The 16,574-nt window shown below is 45.1% G+C and overlaps 2 protein-coding genes and 1 long non-coding RNA gene across 9 annotated transcripts; 2 read left to right on the top strand and 1 right to left on the bottom strand.

The window, feature by feature from the left end:
* Nucleotides 1-4,861: 4,861 nt before the first annotated feature.
* Nucleotides 4,862-6,189, bottom strand: LOC109743249 (uncharacterized). Of its 5 annotated transcripts, none has more exons than XM_073511019.1 (2): nt 6,044-6,189; nt 4,862-5,772 (listed from the first exon to the last, which is right to left on the bottom strand). In XM_073511019.1, the coding sequence occupies exon 2, from the start codon at nt 5,729-5,731 to the stop codon at nt 5,102-5,104; it is 630 nt and encodes a 209-aa protein (XP_073367120.1). In that variant the 5' UTR covers nt 5,732-5,772; nt 6,044-6,189; the 3' UTR covers nt 4,862-5,101. The 5 variants fall into 5 exon arrangements, with proteins under 5 accessions (XP_073367120.1, XP_073367122.1, XP_073367119.1 ...); XM_073511021.1 differs by having other exon boundaries at nt 4,862-5,769; nt 6,044-6,153; XM_073511018.1 differs by having other exon boundaries at nt 4,862-5,777; nt 6,044-6,146.
* A 2,223-nt stretch (nt 6,190-8,412) lies between these two features.
* On the top strand, nt 8,413-8,964 carry LOC141043093 (uncharacterized). Its single transcript, XM_073512015.1, has one exon. The coding sequence runs from the start codon at nt 8,413-8,415 to the stop codon at nt 8,962-8,964; it is 552 nt and encodes a 183-aa protein (XP_073368116.1).
* Nucleotides 8,965-9,975: 1,011 nt separating this feature from the next.
* LOC109743190 (uncharacterized) lies at nt 9,976-12,723 on the top strand. 3 transcript variants are annotated; one of them, XR_005773611.3, is made up of 7 exons: nt 9,976-10,228; nt 10,298-10,448; nt 10,795-10,936; nt 11,171-11,234; nt 11,323-11,846; nt 11,934-12,173; nt 12,245-12,723. It is a non-coding gene; the product is annotated as an uncharacterized lncRNA (long non-coding RNA). The 3 variants fall into 3 exon arrangements; XR_005773613.3 differs by having other exon boundaries at nt 10,092-10,228; nt 10,289-10,448; XR_005773612.3 differs by having other exon boundaries at nt 10,130-10,204; nt 10,289-10,448.
* The last annotated feature ends 3,851 nt before the right edge of the window (nt 12,724-16,574 follow it).

The following is a 16,574-nucleotide window of genomic DNA, read 5'->3' as shown; positions in this document are numbered from 1 at the left end:
TGGGTGGGCTCGTCGAGTCCGTGCTCCACCACAAGGTATATCGGCTGCTTCGCCGTGGCAGTCTCGCTAGGCTCAGAAGAGGCCTTCTGCTTCTTCTCATTCCCCGAACGAACGAGAGTAGGCCGAGCTCGAGTTCTCGGTCTCGCCGCCGCGGCGTGCTTATTCGCCCTTCTCCTCTTCTTGCCCTGCATCATCGGCATCACGCAAATCGGATTCGTTTCCAGGACGACGACGACGACGGCGGTGAGTAGCCTGCTCTATTTTTCGGCGACGAACGGGGGAATCGAGAAGAGGCGAGCGGGCGGCGGCGACTTATAATAAACAAACATGAGAAACCCTAGTCTCTCGCGTGTTCTTCGCGGCCGAGAAGAGGGATACGAGAGCTATCTCGCCTGTAACGAGATGGAAGCTCGTCTCGTTTGAAGGGTTTTTACTCTCCCGTCGTTCCTGGACTGGCCCGTTTCGATGTTTCTTTTTCCATTGGCTTCTCGTTCGCTCGCTTTTGCTGTTTGTTTGTTTGGTCCGGTTGTCTACTGCTTTTTTCTTTATCTTTTTCATCATTCTGTCTTTTCTTTCGATTTTCCTTGCTTCTTTCATGCTTTCTTTGGTTTTCTCTGTTTTTTGTTTTTCCATGGTTTTCGCTGTTCGTTTGTTACTTTTCCCTTTTCCCCTTCGTTTTTCTTTGGGTTTTATATCTTTTTTGGTTTTTTTTCTTTATTTTTTCTTGGATTTCACTGTTTCCATTGGTTTTCTGTTCTTTTCCTTTGTTGGTTTTATTTGTTTCTTTCCGGTTTCAATTGTTTTTCTTCATTTCTTTTTTGTGTGTGTTTTTATCGGTTTATAATTCCCACAAGATTGCAGAGGAAACTATACTTAATCGAAAGTGTTTCTTATTGTAGAGCCAATGCTTAGCAAGAGATTCAAGAATCTACTATGAAAGTACTTGGCCAGGGATGATCCCCTTCGCCTAGAAGTGCAGGTCATCGAAACAAAAGATATTCACCATGGTGTTGAGGAAATATATCAACTCCACAAAGAATCTAAGCCAACAAAAATAGCTTGACACAATATAATACACATCAGATCCGAATAATCAGATATGCAATGACACGAACCTCCCTACAATCATGACATCACCAGAAGTAACTTTATTCAGAAAAAAAAACTAAGATCACCACTAGACGCCAATGAAGAATACAAAATTCTTGAATATCCTAGGTCCCCTCCCCCCTCTCAGTGCCAAGATGGCAGCATGAGGGGTGGTGACCAAAAGTAAAGTATCTCTGGCGGCAGCGACTGCTGCTCCTCTCCAAGGAAACCCTCATGCGTAGGCGTTGGTATTTGGGACCGAGTCAATTGTAGGCAATGTTCTCATCCCTCCATCTTGATGTGCATCCATGCTTGGGCCTTGAAATTTCACTTAGGCTTCTTTCATTCTTCTTGCCTCTTTGACTTGGTATTCTTATCTTTTTCGCCTTATTAACTCCTTGACCAAGATCAATATCCTCTCCTCTATGCCTTAAGGTGTCACTTCGGCACCGAGAGGTGGAGGAGAGGGATTCTTATGTCTTGTCTTTTGTGTAGTCACACTAACGTCGCTCCGACGGTGATGACAACACCATCATGAAAAAAAAAACAACTCTAGCTCCAATCCCATCTTAGTGATCCTTGTGGAGGAGCCTGGAAGTCTACATATCCGTTTTTCATCATGGATGTCGGGTTGGTTATATGTGTCATGTGATGGCACGGCTCCATGTGCATTGTCAGTTGCAACTTCTTTAACAACCTCTTATCAAGTCTTTGTGAACAAGATCATCTGGTTGGTCTGGCGATAGCGGATGCCTTCCAAGATTGGGGTGACCCCCTACCATACAGATATGTTTGGTGCGGTTGCCAATCTCAATTGTACGCAATGCTCTACTATTGAGACAATTCAACGAGATTTGTTCCTCTAGAGGTCTTTGCAGGTACTTCAATAGTTGGATCTCTCGATGTTGTTGATTGTCAGCGAGATATGGTGGTGCAACGACGACAAAGTTGCGGCGCCGGCAATGGGGCACATAATTCTAGTTGCAATATCCCTTTTGTTTAGGGTCATTTTTGTATATATGAGTACGGGTACCCTATATCAGGTTGTATCTAAAATTCAATTGATCTAATATAAATCAGATTTCTTTATCAAAAAAATATATAAATCAGATTTGAGTAAAAAAACTTGTTGACCCTGATTATTGTGTTGTCCAAATTTTGGTCAAGTTCACCTAAAAAAAGGTGTTATGCGCGTATCGTAAAATCTCAAGATGATATGCCGGCTCAGTCTCTTGTAGGTGCTCATAGGGGCAGGGTGTGCGTGTGTGCGTTCATAGAGATGAGTGTAGGCGCGTATATATGAGCGCTTGCGCTTGTACTGTGTTAAAAAAAGTTAGTGGGCAAACGTGCATTGGCATGCTAAAATAACCATTCAGACAAACACCAAAATATTAATCATGACAAGAAAAATGATAAGAGAGCGAGCTTTGACCATCCTTCCCAACACGCCCCCTAATCTTTTGTCCCGCGTTGCAATCTGTGGGACCATCGTCACTGCTTAGATCGCCCATGACTGCTTGCGCACCGGTCCCCTTATTTTGAGCGGCTTCGAATTTGCATCACCTTGTATTTAAATCAGCATTATTTTGGACCACCATAGACACGATATTGTAAGCAGAGGGGGTACGTACAATATTGGATGGATAGGATTGTACAGCGCTAAAGTAGACCCACGCTCGGTCAACGGCAGGTACGTAGTGCACGTGGGCTGTTACGAGCTAGAACGAACAATCCATTTTGTTTTGAGCGTACATCATTCTGAAGATAAGGAAGCGTCCAGTCCACAAGTGTGCAAAGACGTGGCACCCAACTTGACCGGCCGAGCAATTCAAAGGCAAAACTGACAAACATGCTGACACAGTCACGCATGCATGCGCGCTTAGGGAGGAGACCGGTCCAGTCAGGAAGATAAGGTGGTCAAGAAGGTGCTTGGATCATGCATGGACCTACTTCAAAATCTCAGTCAAATCAAGATGCATTTGGCCTGCTGATTTATATTCTTCTGAAGTCTGATGTCTTTAGCTCACCGGAAGAGCTGTGTGGTCCTTCAGCTTTCGTCTAGGGGTCAATCCGGCTCTTTGTAGAGCAGCTCCTAGCTTAAGCTTCTTGACCGGCGTTGCACTCTTTGGCCCAGCCTCTCCCCTATGCGGTTGTAACCTTTCTTTGTGAACGCTACGTACACTCATCGAAAGACACTTGCAGTTTATTTATCAAGGACAGGACTTCACAATAAATTATTTCCATTTTTTTAACTACTCCCTCCGTATTATGGGACGAACGGAGTAGTAAACAATGTTTCATGTCAAAAAAAAAGTAAACTATGTTTTACAAACATGATGCAATTGAGAAAATACAGTAAAAACGCTATGCGGTTGAAAAGTGTAATTGAAATACATGGTTCAAAACCACGATGCATTGTTAATTGCACGAAAGAATACAGTTGAATCAAATGCAATGTTGTCAACTGCAGGAAAATGCAGTTGAATCAACTGCATCACATATATTTTAATCGCATTGTTTACTAGATTCTTAATTAGGAGTAAACATGTAATCTTAGGATCTCCCTTAGTTAATAGGAATTATATAACAATCAATAGGAGCGTCTCTGGCTATTTTTTCTAATAAACAAATATATGGAAACTAACGAGAGTCAATTAAATTGTTCCAATTGACATCTGCGCCATATGCATAAATTTATCAGATCCCGCGTCCATGTTTTTGCCTTCAAATCTATCATGCTATGTATGGAGAACCGGGGAAGACGGTATTAAAGGAATTATGTGTATTATTGTTAACCACTGACTATTTTTCTGTGGATCTTTGGTAAATGAGGAATATGTATATATGGGATTTTATGTACGTACATGAATGTACTACATTCATTCCAAAGTATATAAAGCTCATATAGAAAGCATCCAAGAATATCTTTAAACTTTGACTATCTATGCAGGCATACAGTGTTCTTGTTGATTGGTGAAATTAAAAGTATCTTTCGTTTCTTTGTATTGCATTTACTATGATATTTATATGTAAAGCAATCATCAGAATTACATCCTGAGGACTGTGACATGTCTAAACACCGTGTATATTTATATCTTGCAGCAATTGACGGGGAGTCTTTTGCTAATATTGATTATTTTTCCAATAAGTTTTGGGCTATTGTGGTTGTATATGACAAACTATAAAATGTGGTTAAAGGTAGAAAAGAGACCTCCCCGCCGATCAAACACAGGTGGGCGAACTTGCACCCGTAAGCTCTAGCCATCCAAGGCAGCGGTTGGTTCTCGTAGTAGGATTTTTACGAAGGACATGTGAATTACACTCAGCATGGAAGCAACTATTGGAGTCCACATCAAGAAATGACACCCTGAGAAAGGATTTTTGGCTGAAATTAGGTGGGTTATAAATTCCGGTACACAATATGAAATAGAATAAGATCTTGGAATGATATGATAAACTCCAATATATGCTCATCATAAGCCCCTGGAGGAGGCAAGCAAATTGAATGGAATGAAATGAAAAGGAAACAAGGAAGAGAGCCCAATATAGAAATTTTGGTGCTTCTACATCTGACAAATAAAAATATTTCATTATACAAGAAATTTTGCTTTTCGACTTAATATGTCAATACAGTACTTAGATAGACTTTTTGATTGCCATAAGATAAAAAAAGAGGACCACATCATTACAACAAAACCATAAGTTGCCATATGTATCTGCATGCAATTACAAGAAGTAACCAAGTTTTTTTTTTGAGAGAGAGAACAAGAAGTAATTAAGTTGCGTACATATATACATATACAACATCTGCGTGATAAAATCATGTTGTACACGATGCAACACAAACCACACACACACATCACTGCGCAGAACTGAAGGACATCATCACTGGTACACTTGGAAACTATCCAAGACACATAACACGTAGTAGTAGTGTAGTACTCGATCGTCGTCAGCATCCATGCCTATCTGCATGGCCAGCGCAATCAGCCATATATATGGGCGTGATCGATCAGTTCCTGTCGTCGAGGCCGAACCTACGATCGACGAAATGGCCGACGGCATGGAAGGCCGGACCGAAGAACCCGCTGCCCCCGCCGCCGCCGCCACCACGCCTCTTCTGGTCGCCGTTGTAGTCGTCGTCGTTCTGCGGCGCCCCATAGACGTGGACCTCCCTGGTGTTTATGTACATCGGCGTCCGGCCGCCGGTGTCCTGGGATGCCCAGCTGGGAGCGTTGTTGTACCCGTCGCCGCCGTTGCCGTTGCCGTAAGAAGAGTTGTTGTACCCACCGCCGCCGTTTCCGTAGGAAGAGTTGCTGTTGTAGCCACCGCCGCCGCCGTTGTAGGGCGTGATACCGCCGTTGCCGTTGCTGTACGAGCCACCGCCGCCGTAGCCGTTGTTGTAGCCGCCGCCCCCGCCGCCGTAACCACCGTTGTAGCCGCCGCCGCCGCCACCGCCTTCGTTGGCCCCGCCGCGGTTGGTGTTGGCGCCGTAGCCTGCGTATGGGCGGTACTCCTCCTCGTCGTCGTCGGACTTCTTGCGACGCGACGGCGAGCGGTCCTTGCCTCCGCGGTACGCGTCGTTGGAGCTCGAGTCCTGGCTGTCGGCGCTGAAGTGCGGCTTGGACCTCCACCACGACATCGCCTCCAACTCTTGGGGCTTAATTCCTCTTCTTATCCCTGCTATGCTACACCAAAATGAACTTCAATTAGATCGAGGAATCATGCATCGATCGGACGGAAAGCGGTCGAGCAACACACACAAAACTTCTGAAATCAGTTAAGAAAACTCTACTGGTACTTACTACATCTTAGGACTTCTAATTACTGAAGCTAACCAACTGCTGATGAACAGTTGGTAGATATTATGAAGATATTTAGCTAAACCAGCACAGTGAAAAGTGAACACAAAGTGGAAAAACAATCAAGGAGGAGGCTAGCTTTTGGAGCATACCAGACAATAAAGTGGATGCTGGCCTTGCACTTCTCAAGCCTGGTATGTAGCCTTGAGCCTGCAGGCACCGTTTATATAGTGGCACAACCGTTCAAGCCAACTGTGTTCATCCAACAGAGGTCATCGTTTGTGCAATAAAAGAAGTGCTCTTTTGATTACTTCCTCAGAGAACCTAACCTCATTTTCCCTTGTAACTGCGTGCATGTGGGTTAATGACGTCCTGAAGGGTACGTACGCAGCTAAATTAAAGAGCATCATCAACACTAGTTGCCAAGTGGAAGGAGCTACTTAGAAGACTTGCATACATGTAGGAACCATACACGAAGCTTCAAATGTTGTAGTTAATTCATCCATTATTTTTAATTCACAGTGGGCAGGGCGATAGATCTTCGCCGTATGTGGTGTATTATGGACCGGTATGTGTGGCAGCATGGGTGGTGTATGTCACTATCACTATGTGGTAAGTACTGCACCTTGCAAGTTGCAACCTATCTATGGTCACTGACCACTCCTACACTCATCCTTATCCCATTAGCCTCGCCATTACCTGCTGGCCTGTTAAATATCTAACTAATCAAGTAAATTATACTACTCCAGCAGTAAAGAATACTCCACTGTCGTGGTCTAGAACCAGAAGTAGTGGAGTACCTCTTTCGTGCTCTCTAGCTAGAAAAATGGGGTCAACTTACTCACATTACATGAGGAAATCCCTCATGATATAAGTCTTCCAAATTGAGCTTTAGATTCATCAAAAATTATTTGACAAGTTTATCCAAGCGTATTCGCTATTAATCAGCCATCTCTCTCTCTCTCTCTCTCTCTCTCTCTTGCACGTTCGGTCGATTTCGCTAATGAGAGCAAATTGATGCGGAGGCCGATACGGGAGCGACACGGCTTGCTGCGACGTCCTTGATGAAGCAGTCAAGAGCTCAGCGGAGACGGAGACGACGCGACTATGAGGGCACTCGAGGATCTCGCCAGGGATGGAACGGCTCGCCGTGGCATTGCAGCCGGAGGAGAGTCAAGAAGCTCACTGCTGCAGGTGGTTAGGGTTTAGGGTTTGGCTGGGAAGAACAGGATTAACTCCAGCCGCTGGATCCCAGTTTGAAGGTGGAGAAAAAAGTGACTGAAAGAGAAATAGTCACCCCTTATCCGACAAGTAATATTTTTTTTTGCGTCGAATCAGGGACTTTATTAGTAGTAAATCAAAATTGTATTACAATCAGCTCGCAAAGCTCTCAACTAGGAAGTCTGGGCTATCAGACAGCCAGCTATCTGTCACCTCCAGCTTGCAAGCAAGCTTTTCACAGAGATGGGAAGGTCTTGAAACATTAGCAGACAATCCGACAAGTAATCAACGGACGTTCTGGTAATTAAATACCAGCAGTGTACGCAAGCAAAGACGTACGTCTGGAGGCTGGGTGCCGTATGCATGCAAAAGACACACAGGCTCATTACATCAGCTCAGTGCCGGGAGAGATCGCGACAAGAGAGAAGATCAGGAAAGCTTTTGGACGGAAATTTCGCCTCTTGTACGTGAGAAAATCTTAACCGAGCCATCATCCGATTCAGCGTGACTCAGACTGGATCAGTGAATTAGTCAATAGTCATATATATACTCTCACATTTTTCACAGGGACTTATCGCTAGCTAGATCGCATCTCCACCAGCTACACCTAGGTGACATTATGGCGACATCTTCAGTTTAACTTACATGCACTTGCACCATATTAGTTAACATTAATTTTTTGCAAGAAAAGTTGTAGGGGAAGACACCTACAACTGGTACTGGGTTATGTTACCCCCCCCCCCCCCCCCCCCCCCCTAAGCAAGTGAAATAGACTTACTTTTTTTTTTTGCAAACACACTTTTGTATTAGTTCAACATTTTTGTAAACCAATTGGCAGGTATTATACTTGTATGTGCCTTTTGTCTCTTGATAACAGGAACAGATATACAGTAATCAACACACTAGACATTCTTGGGCTGGAAAGTGTGGCTAAGTCTACGTACGTATAACAAAACTTGCTCACGCATAGTTCACCTGTCTGGATTCATTAGTCATGTCCATATGTCGTGTCAAATTTTGACCATAAATTTGTACAACAAAATATAGGTTATGTATGCAATAAAAGTGGTATCATTGAAATCTTTTTTGGATATGAATCTAGCAATATAGTAATTTTTTAGGAGTACTTTATATTTTGCTAGTCGAATCTACGATCAAAGTTTGATGTAAAATACGAGGACTGAGAAAGTAGCGAGTTAGCGTGATCTTTAGTCCTTAATCACGTGTAGGTGGAGCCAAACTGATTTGTAGTAGATTAATCTTAGTTCACCAGAAGTCAGGTACCGAATTTTCACGGCAGATGGTCGTCCTAGGGCCTCAGCAGCGCTCCGCTGCTCGAGCGGCTCCGAAGGAGGACAGGAGATGGGTACCACCTGGGAGGGCGAGCACCAAACTGAACACCGACGGGAGCTATGACCCGGCGACAGGTGCAGCAGGTGGAGGGATGATCCTCCGTGATGAACTTGGGCAGATCATCTTCACGACATGCAGGGAGCTCCGAGCATGTGATAACGCTCTTGCAGCTGAACTTGAGGCGTGTAAGGAGGGGCTGGACTTGGCGCTGCACAGGACCAACCGGCCGATCGTCGTCGAGATGGACTCTATGGAGGCGGTGGCCATGTGCACGGCCGCTTCGATTGATCGCTCTGTCCATCGCAGCCTCGTGCAGGATATCAAAAGACTGGCGGCGACGGAGGGACGGAAGGTCCATTTTTCTCATTGTAGTCGTTCTCAGAATAAAGTGAGTCATGAACTTGCGTCTTATGGTCGTCGCACACCCGGTACTGCTGTATGGTTCCATTCAGGGACAGATGCCGTTGTAAACTTGGTGATGGCTGAATTGCCACCTTGAGTAATGAGAATTTCTATTTCCCGCAAAAAAAAATCTTAGTTCACCAGAAGTCAGGTACCGAATTTTCACGGAGTAGATAGACCAGAAAGTAGTAGGGCTAGCAGCGGCAGTAGTAGTGCTGACATATGAGGTTAGTTAATATGCACTTGCGCATACATTAGTGTGGTAAATCACGATCGTGCAGATCACAGCTATATGTATTTTGCGGCCTTTCCAAGATCAGTGGTCAATCCTTATTCTTCAGAGCGAAATAAAGATGCTCCCTCTCTCTCAGTTTACAGGGCGTGCGCGTATCCCTAGGTCGTCAATTTGACCAACCTAATACAAGTCATATATTACAAAAAACATATCAATATAAACTTCAGATGTTCTATTTTCAAACGGTATAATTTTTGTGTTATATAATTTATATTAGGGTGATAAAATTGACAATCTAGGTATACGCGCAGGACTTATAAACTGAAACAGGAGGAGTAGATGTACATCCAAAATTCAGTATGTTTTTTAGGAAGCTGGAATGAAACAGCTAGCTATCCTAGGAAGAGGAGTTTGCCAAGAGCCAAGAATTTACTCCCTCCGTTCCAAAATAGATGAGGGAGTAATATCCTAGCTATCAGGTTCCAACAGGATCTTAGTGGATTGGTTGGGCGTCATGAGATCGATGGATCGATAACGATGAGCTGGAGTTGCAGGGAGACACCAGTACTAAGAACAGCGATTGCATAGTTACCATACTTAATGTATCACAGTTCACCAGTAATTGTTGGCTTGTTGCAAGTTGGAAACGAGAGCGACAACATGGATTCTTTCGATGTTCTAACATAGTAAAATGGAAAAAAGGACGGAAATGTGCCCAGGCTCAGCTGCACCCTAAATCTTGGTCGTCTGTTGAGCCATCGGGATGTGAGGAAGTCCAGTTGGCGCGGCAGTTTAGGCCCGCCGAAAAGGAAGATACGGTAGCGAATACGCGGTGCACAGTGTCGTAGGTGGGCCTTTTCGGCATGGGCGTGCGTTGCCGTGCGTGGGTCCGCGGACGGCTCCGTCACGGGGATGGGCTATGCCATGGCACAGGTCGTTAGTCCAGGGACCATGGAAATCCAGAGCCGTCATCCCATCGTCGTGCCCCCGTCATTGCGGGGTTGCTCTTGGATCTCGAGGGAACGAGGGCGGCATCGAGGACGGCCGGCGGCGTGGTGGGATGGAGGAGAACGGCGACGTGGTGGATCGAGGGCGGCATCGAGTTCGTGCTCGATCTGGTGGTCAAGTAAGCTCTTTTTTTTCCGCCGCCCCTCTATTGATTCACAGACCTTTTCTTGAACTCCAGCGTCCGTAGGTTCCCACTTCGGGAAGAGTTCGCCGATAACCTTGAGCACCCGGATCCGATGCCGCTGAGGCTGCTGCCCAGGGGGGAGGTTGGCGCTCTTGGCCCGGAGGATTCAAATGGTGAATCTGGTTAATCGGGAGGCACCTGGATGGACCAAAAGGTGAGCCGTCTCGTCCCCATGGTCTGATTGTATATTGAATTTGAGCGCATTTGTAGACAGCTACTAGTTAAGTTCAAGGACTCTGATGCTGATTCGCCAAACAATATATTTAGTTAATTTGAAATCATGGGAGCGGGTATTTGGTTTTGGTGTGTTTCAGGTAGTTAGATGTCGTAAGGTGTTTCGAATTTCAGATAAGAGAAACGTTGCCGCGAACCAGGCTGCATATCAGGAGTGCATGGATTAAATGTTTTGAAAAAGCAGTTCACGATTTCCTGAGAAAACTCTACTGTCTGCAGCACACCAGTTTTGTGTCAATTAACTGGACGAAGCATTATTGCTACAGGTTAAGACTAAGGAATGCACCGCCGGACAGAACTTTGTGCGCTTCATGGATGAGCGCACTGGAGCAATCGATACGGAAGTTTGACGAGGAACTGGCGAAGAGTGTGATTAAACCAGAAATAGGAACAAGTTTCGGTTCATTGGTGAGCCATACGACTTCTACAGCCTGTATTCATGAGAAGTTGGATTCGGTATTAGATATGGGAAAAGCCGACTGAATGCAGGAAGAACCAAGTCGACGCATGAGATAGTGTGTGGTTGTTCGCTTAGTTCTGTCGTACGAGATACTATGTGTGGGTTTCTTTTTCGTGCAGTTTTGGTTCGGAAAAATGGCTTTGAGTGAGCTGATCTGTCATCACTTTTTTGATTTTTGTCAGGGGAAGCGTGAGGCTGAGTTCCTAAGAATGTTGGGAGGATCGGTTCCTATGACAATTTTGACTGGTATGTATGGGCTTACTGTTGCGAAGCATAAAAACTCTTACTTGCTGGTAATCCCTGGAAGCTGAGTTACTGTTTGTTGTTATTACAGATCAAAACAGAGCAATGGAGGTGGCAATCAGCCGGATTTTTCCACAAACTGTGCATATGTAGTGCAAGTGGCACATCTTGAAGAAGGCTAAGGGGTGCATGAGGACACTGTGCACAAAGAAGAACAAGTTCAGAGCTGAGTTCCATAAAATGGCGAACCACATGCTGACAGTATATCTGTAGATGAGTTCAAGTCAGTCTGGGCTATGTTGCTTGATAAATATAACCTCAGGCAGCACCTGTACATGACACAGATTTATGATATAAGAGAAAAGTGGGCGAAGCCTTATTTCAAGGGCGTGTTCTGTTCTGGGCTATGTAGCACATGAACTGGCAAAATGGGCCATATTTGCCCCTCCTAGTATGGCGAAGATGACAAGCACCCAATGGAGTGAGAGGGTGAACCATATGCTGAAGATATGCGTGCCGCCAGCCAGCCCGATGCACATGTTTGTCAGGCAGTATATGAGACTTCAGTTTGACAGGGAGAGAGAGGAGAGCTATGAGGAGAAAAAAACTATGATTGTAGGTTTATGCAATTGAGTATGATCAATATTCGAGGGTTTTGTTTTCTGCCACACATACTGACAATCTTTTCTTTGCTTTTTCCAGGGTGGTGTTGTGAGGAGTACAAACCTTGAGATCGAGAGACATGCGAGCAAGTTGTACCCAAGAGCCATGTCACTGAGCTTGAGAAAGGTCGACAGTATCTGACAACCCACAATAATGCTTCAAAGCGAGAGAGATTGAGCAGGGTGGTGTACGAGTTCATGAGTAAGGACAGAGGTTCCCAATTTGAGTGCGAGTGTGGGCATTTTGAACACACAGACATGCTATGTTGTCATGTGAAAGGTGAAACAACTAATTATCTGACTTATTATGAAAATAGTCAACAAATGGTAAAATAATTATTGTTACTGCAGGGAGGACAGTGGCGTGTACATTGTGCACTACGGCCGCGAGTTCACTGGGTTGTGCCACCGGTCACCGCTGAGCAGGGTAAGATGCAAGAATAGCAGCTTGGAAGCCTGGAAGATGCAGGAACAGCAGCCTTGAAGGTCACTGCCGGTACACCTGCACCACACCAGGCCTCTTGGAGGGCCTCTGTTCTGAAGTGCATTTGTGTATTGTGGCGATTTGATTTGAGGATTTTCTAGTGTGTTCGGTGAGCTCTGGTCCACGCTTGTTCCTCTGTAGACTGTAGTTGAATTCCGGTAATGTTGTGGCATTAATTTAGTTTGCCATCTGTTCGGACTTTGGAAAAAAATTGACTGCATGTCACGATGCCGTATGCACTGATAAGTGTCATTTGTTCAGACATGATTACCATGGGTAAGCTCGTGTGCCTGGCAGCAGCTGCCGGGGAGATATTTATGAAAGTACAGTGCCTCTGCTTTGGGTCTGGGTTGCGGTTCAAAATTGGAATAGCTAGTGCAGTGAATGCGTTTTCCAAAATTTGAACTTGGGTGCAGTGTAAGGGGCTGACGGAGTTGCAGCATAATAAGAAGGGGTGTGTGCTTGTGGTATGAGCTTACCGAGCACATTGGGCTTCGTTTGTAGGGACGTCCGTGGGTGGCAGGCTGGCAGCTCAGGGAGGCCCAGAAAAGGCGCTGGACCATGAACTGAAATTCTGTTCCGTCCTTGCCGGTATGCCAACTTCCCGACATAATGACTGGGGTGCCCCCTTTTCTTGATAGAGATACGAACGGAATACTCCTTGTAATACATGTTGTGGCTCGAATCCCCATGAAGCTGCATGGCTATGATATAGGGAGCATCTGAGCACGGGCTCAGAATATGATTTTCACGGAAATGGCACTTAAGCTCGCACAAGGTATCAAAAATGTGCAACTAATCCAACTGCTACTTGCACAGATGCACATATCTTATCTTGTGTGACGACCCCCAAATTGCACAACCCAATCCTTGTTGGGAAACGTAGCAGAAATTCAAAATTTTCCTACGTGTCACCAAGATCAATCTAGGAGATGCTAGCAACGAGAGGGGAGGAGTGCATCTACATACCCTTGTAGATCGCGAGCGGAAGCGTTCAAGAGAACGGGGTTGATGGAGTCGTACTCGTCGTGATCCAAATCACCGATGATCCTAGCGCCGAACGGACGGCACCTCCGCGTTCAACACACGTACGGAGCAGCGACGTCTCCTCCTTCTTGATCCAGCAAGGGGGAAGGAGAGGTTGATGGAGATCCAGCAGCAAGACGGCATGGTGGTGGAAGTAGCGGGATTCCAACAGGGCTTCGCCAAGCGCTGCGGGAGGAGGGAGATGTGTCACGGGAGGGAGAGGGAGGCGCCAGGGCTTGGGGTGCTGCTCCCATGCGCCTCCCCACTATATATAGGGGTGGAGGGGGTTGGTTTCTTGTCCTCCAAGTCCATTGGGGGGTTGGCAAAGGTGGGGGGAAGAAATCCCATCATTTTCATTCCCCACCGATTGTTATTCCCCTTTTTTAGGGATCTTGATCTTATCCCTTCGGGATATGATCTTATTCCTTCTAAGGTGGGATCTTGGTGCGCCTTGACCAGGGGTGTGGGGCCTTGCCCCCACTACCCACGTTCATGTGGGTCCCCCATGCAGGTGGGCCCCACTTCGGAACCTTCTAGAACCTTCCCGGTACAATACCGAAAAATCCCGAACATTTTCTGGTGGCCAAAATAGGACTTCCCATATATAAATCTTTACCTCCGGACCATTCCGGAACTCCTCGTGACATCCAGGATCTCATCCGGGACTCCGAACAACTTTCGGTTAACCGCATACTAATATCTCTACAACTCTAGCGTCACCGAACCTTAAGTGTGTAGACCCTACGGGTTCGGGAGACATGCAAACATGACCGAGACGACTCTCCGGTCAATAACCAACAGCGGGATCTGGATAACCATGTTGGCTCCCACATGTTCCACGATGATCTCATCGGATGAACCGCGATGTCGAGGATTCAATCAATCCCGTATACAATTCCCTTTGTCAATCGGTACGTTACTTGCCCGAGATTCGATCGTCGGTATCCCAATACCTTGTTCAATCTCGTTACCGGCAAGTCACTTTACTCATACCGTAACGCATGATCCCGTGGCTAACTCCTTAGTCACATTGAGCTCATTATGATGATGCATTACCGAGTGGGCCCTGAGATACCTCTCTGTCATACGGAGTGACAAATCCCAGTCTCGATTCGTGCCAACCCAACAGACACTTTCGGAGATACCTGTAGTGCACCTTTATAGCCACCCAGTTACGTTGTGACGTTTGGTACACCCAAAGCATTCCTACGGTATCCAGGAGTTGCACAATCTCATGGTCTAAGGAAATGATACTTGACATTAGAAAAGCTCTAGCAAACGAACTACACGATCTTGTGCTATGCTTAGGATTGGGTCTTGTCCATCACATCATTCTCCTAATGATGTGATCCCGTTATCAATGACATCCAATGTCCATGGTCAGGAAACCATAACCATCTATTGATCAACGAGCTAGTCAACTAGAGGCTTACTAGGGACATGTTGTGGTCTATGTATTCACACATGTATTACGGTTTCCAGTTAATACAATTATAGCATGAACAACAGACAATTATCATGAACAAGGAAATACAATAATAACCATTTTATTATTGCCTCTAGGGCATATTTCCAACAGTCTCCCACTTGCACTAGAGTCAATAATCTAGTTCACATCACCATGTGATTAACACTCAAAGTTCACATCGCCATGTGACTAATACCCAAGAGTTTACTAGAGTCAATAATCTAGTTCACATCACCATGTGATTAACACTCAATGAGTTGTAGGGTTTGATCATGTTATGCTTACGAGAGAGGTTTTAGTCAACGGGTCTACAACATTCAGATCCGTGTGTGCTTTACAAATCTCTATGTCATCTTGTAGATGCAGCTACCACGCGCTACTTGGAGCTATTCCAAATAACTGCTCTACTATACGAATCCGGTTCACTACTCAGAGTCATCCGGATTAGTGTCAAAGTTTGCATCGACGTAACCCTTTACGACGAACCCCCTTTCCACCTCCATAATCGAGAAAATTCCTTAGTCCACTAGATACTAAGGATAAGTTCGACCGCTGTCATGTGATCCCTTCCTGGATCACTATTGTACCCCTTGACTAACTCATGGCAAGGCACACTTCAGGTGCGGTACACAGCATAGCATATTGTAGAGCCTACGTCTAAAGCATAGGGGACGACCTTCGTCCTTTCTCTTTCTTCTGCCGTGGTCAGGTCTTGAGTCTTACTCAATACTCACACCTTGTAACACAGCCAAGAACTCCTTCTTTGCTGATCTAATTTGAACTCCTTCAAAATCTTGTCACGGTATGTATTCATTTGAAAGTACTATTAAGCGTTTTTGATCTATCCTTATAGATCTTGATGCTCAATGTTCAAGTAGCTTAATCGAGGTTTTCCATTAAAAACACTTTTCAAATAACCCTGGATGCTTTCCAGAAATTCTACATCATTTCTGATCAACAATATGTTAACAACATATACTCATCAAAAATTCTATAGTGCTCCCACTCACTTCTTTGGAAATACAAGTTTCTCATGAACTTTGTATAAAGCCAAAATCTTTGATCATCTCATCAAAGCATTCATTCCAACTCCGAGATGCTTACTCCAATCCTTAGAAGGATTGCTGGAGCTTTGCATACTTGTTAGCATCTTTCAGGATTGACAAAACCTTCTGGTTGTATCACATACAACCTTTCCTCAAGAAAATCGTCGAGGAAACAATGTTTTGACATCCTATCTGCAAGATTTCATAAATAATGCAGTAATTGCTAATATAATTTTAACAGACTCTTAGCATCGCTACGAGTGAGAAAGTCTCATCGCAGTCAACTCCTTGAACTTGCCGGAAAACATCTTAACGACAAGTCGAGCTTTCTTAATGGTGACACTTACCATCATTGTCTGTCTTCCCTTTAAAATCCATCTGCACCCAACAGCCTTACGACCATCAAGTAGTTCTTCCAAAGTCTACACTTTGTTTTTATACATGGATCCTCTCTCGGATTTTATGGCCTCGAGCCATTCGTCAGAATCTGGGCCCACCATCGCTTCTCCATAGCTCGTAGGTTCATTGTTGTCTAGCAACATGACTTCCAAGACATGATTACGTACCACTCTGAAGTAGTACGCATCCTTGTCGTCCTATGAGGTTTGGTAGTGACTTGATCTGAAGTTTCATGATCACTGTCATAAGCTTCCACTT

Source organism: Aegilops tauschii, chromosome 3 (assembly GCF_002575655.3).
Source record: "Aegilops tauschii subsp. strangulata cultivar AL8/78 chromosome 3, Aet v6.0, whole genome shotgun sequence".
Classification (NCBI taxonomy): domain Eukaryota; kingdom Viridiplantae; phylum Streptophyta; class Magnoliopsida; order Poales; family Poaceae; genus Aegilops; species Aegilops tauschii.
This window is presented reverse-complemented; position numbering and strand designations above follow the sequence as displayed.

Bases quoted from the DNA above. Each gene is read 5' to 3' on its own strand.
- LOC141043093 (XM_073512015.1), top strand. From the start codon at position 8,413: ATGGTCGTCCTAGGGCCTCAGCAGCGCTCCGCTGCTCGAGCGGCTCCG.